The sequence below is a fragment of the Rattus rattus genome, chromosome 9, assembly GCF_011064425.1.
Source record: "Rattus rattus isolate New Zealand chromosome 9, Rrattus_CSIRO_v1, whole genome shotgun sequence".
NCBI lineage: Eukaryota > Metazoa > Chordata > Mammalia > Rodentia > Muridae > Rattus > Rattus rattus.
This window is the reverse complement of record NC_046162.1, coordinates 39,348,303-39,351,347: the sequence shown is the minus strand read 5'-3', so window position 1 is coordinate 39,351,347 and position 3,045 is coordinate 39,348,303. Positions and strand designations below refer to the sequence as shown.

The 3,045-nt window shown below is 42.4% G+C and overlaps 1 protein-coding gene across 1 annotated transcript; it reads left to right on the top strand.

Annotated features, from left to right (window-relative positions):
- Positions 1 to 369: 369 nt before the first annotated feature.
- Positions 370 to 1,290, top strand: LOC116909902 (olfactory receptor 2AK2-like). The gene has a single exon (XM_032913653.1). It carries the CDS (start codon positions 370 to 372, stop codon positions 1,288 to 1,290), a length of 921 nt encoding a protein of 306 aa, XP_032769544.1.
- Positions 1,291 to 3,045: the final 1,755 nt, after the last annotated feature.

The window sequence follows — 3,045 nt, the reverse complement described above, 5'->3', positions numbered from 1 at the left end:
CTTAGAAAGAGGTCAGAGTGTTGGTATTTATGAAGACCTTGATCTGGAAGAGCTTGCAGACATCAAGCAGAGAAAATAGCCAGGAGAAATGCAGGGTATATAGAAGGGGATCCCATGATTTTATGCATGCATTCTTCATGCACCCTCTGAAACAGAAAAGTCTTACATTAGAATGTGTAGCTCTTAGCCATTTTGTCACTTTAGAAAAAATAAGAATAACTGAAAGAACTATTTTTTAATAGATTAAAGTCTAAAACAAGCATAGATGAGGGTGCCCTACAGCTAGTCCAGAAATGTATCCTCAAGGACAGTCCTCACCAGGCCATGCCCTTTCCAGATTTTATCTGCTTTGATGGTTCTTTCTAAGTCATGGAGACAGGAAACCAGAGCTGTGGGACAGACTTCACCTTGGTTGGTCTTTTCCATTGTGGACACATGGACACTTTCCTCTTTACAGTCATCACCCTCCTCTTTGCAGTGGCTCTCATAGGAAACATCACACTGGTCCATCTCATCAGGCTGGACCGAACACTCCACACCCCCATGTACTTCCTCCTCAGCCAGCTCTCCATCATCGACATGATGTACATCTCCACCACTGTGCCCAAAATGGCAGTTAACTTCCTGTCAGACACCAAGACCATTTCCTTTCTAGGATGCCTGATCCAAGTCTTTGTGTTTTTGACTCTTGCTGGCTGTGAAGCCCTCCTGCTGGGTTTCATGTCCTATGACAGGTATATAGTCATCTTCCAGCCCTTGCACTACCCTGTGTTCATGAGCAGAAAGATCTGCTGCTCCATGGTTGCCGGTGCCTGGAGTAGCAGCTCCATTAATGCTTTAGTGCACACAGTGTATGTATTTCAACTTCCATTCTGTGGATCTAGGATTGTTAACCACTTTTTCTGTGAGATTCCATCTCTTCTGCCATTGGTATGTGAAGACACATCCCGATATGAGCATATGATTGTCATGAGTGTCCTTGTCCTTGTGCTGATACCCTTCCTGGCCATCCTACCTTCCTATGCTCAGGTATTGGTTGTTGTATTACAGATGGCTTCAGGGAAGGGACAGAGTAGAGCTGTATCCACCTGCTCCTCCCACCTGACTATGGCCAGCCTGTTCTATGTCACTGGTCTCTGCACCTACACCCAGCCACACTCCTTGCATTCTCCTGGGAGGGACAAAGTGGTGGCTGTGCTCTACTCAATTGTTACCCCTGTTCTGAACCCGTTCATCTACAGCCTGAGGAACAAGGAGGTCATGGGGGCCCTGAGGAGACATATGGGATGATGCATATAGATACTGAAAGTGGGTCACCTTGTGGACTGATCCAAAGGCTGGTCTTGACACTCTCTCGGATGATTTCAGGATTGATATTCTGGTGGATGCTCATTACCTTGTCTCATTGACTGAACAGGAACATGAACCTTTGTCCACATAGTATCATACTGAGCTGATGGGTTGAAGATGTATGTTGGCTCCTCAGGAGATGGATGGACTTTGTTCCTGAACCTAGCATCTCTGGCTGCCTGTCAAGATGGGTTGACTTTCCAAAGAGCTTTCTGCTCTGATGCAAGGCTCCATGCTTCTCAGACTGTGGAAGTCAATACAGGTGCTTGGTCTGCACTTGCCTCCCTCTTGCTCTGGAAGTTCTTTCAGCAGTTTTTGAGTACAGCTGTATCTGTGTAAATATTTTACATAAATCTGACTATTTCATTGGTTTTCCTTTTTAGGCACATCAGTTATATAAGAATGTTGGTCTGTTTTTATAATGTGACATAATTTAATGACAATTTTGAAATAGGGAGGGAGCCAATTTAATGCTTGCTTTGATGCTTGTGTGACTATTGTCACCTCAATAAGATTTCCAAGCTCTTGAAGGGGTTTTCAACCCCATAGGAAGAACAACAATATCAATCAACCAGGCCCCTCACAGCTCTCAGGGACTAAACCACTATCTAAAGAGTACACATGGAGGAACCCATGGCTCCACTCACATATGCACCACAGGATGACATTATCTGGCATCAATACGGGAGAGACCATTGGTCCTGTGAAGGCACAATTTCCCAGTGTGTGGAAATGCCAGGGCGGTAAGGTGGGAGTGGGAAGGTTGGAGGGGAGCACCCTTATAGACACAGTGGGAGGAGAATGTAATGTGGGTTTTCCAGAGGGGAAACTTGAAAAGGGGATAACATTTAAAATGTAAATGTATAAAATAGCCAATAAAAGAGATTTCCAAGCTGTTCTAAGCTGTTTAAAGATGTCTTGCTGACTTCCCTTATTAATACCTTTCCCCAAAATTCAGTAATGACTTTAATAAACCTCAATGGATCTGTCTGTCAGTATGCACCCTGTCTCCATGAACACATTTATGTTGATCTCCCCTGTTTCAATTTACATTGATCACCCATGCTAACTTTTATGATAAGGACATTTAGAGCAACAGACCTAGAATGGTTTTGCTTTAGAAATCTACACACAGTGTCTGTGTTTTATTCATAGCTAATATACAATAAATTCTGAGAGCAATAATGTTTTTTAATAAACATTTTGAATATCTTTTTAAGATCAAGATTATATCTATGTGTGCATGTGTGTTAGAGTGTATGTATGCATGTATGTATTTATGTATATATGTATGTATGTATGTATGTATATAGAATTTTATGTAGTTTTTGCTAGCCTGGAGCTCCCTATGTGTCCCAGAAGGGTTTCAAACTCACTTAGGCTCTCTTCCCTCTGCCTACCAAGTGTCAGGATTAAAGTTGTGTGACAGCATGCACAGATTTTTTAAATGCAGTTACTAGCTTTTGTTTTTGTTGTAATTTGGAGTCACAGATGTTTTTGAGCCACCATGTGGATGCTGGGAATCAAACACAGGTCCTGTGGAGGAGCAGTCGGTGCTCTTAACTGCTAAACCAACTTTTTAGTGCCCCTGCATTCTCAAAATAATGAATCATTGTCATGTAGTCCAAGAACCAATGAATGAAAACTTCTATGCACCTAAGAGTTGTGTAAGTAACATGATACATAATTCTCAGT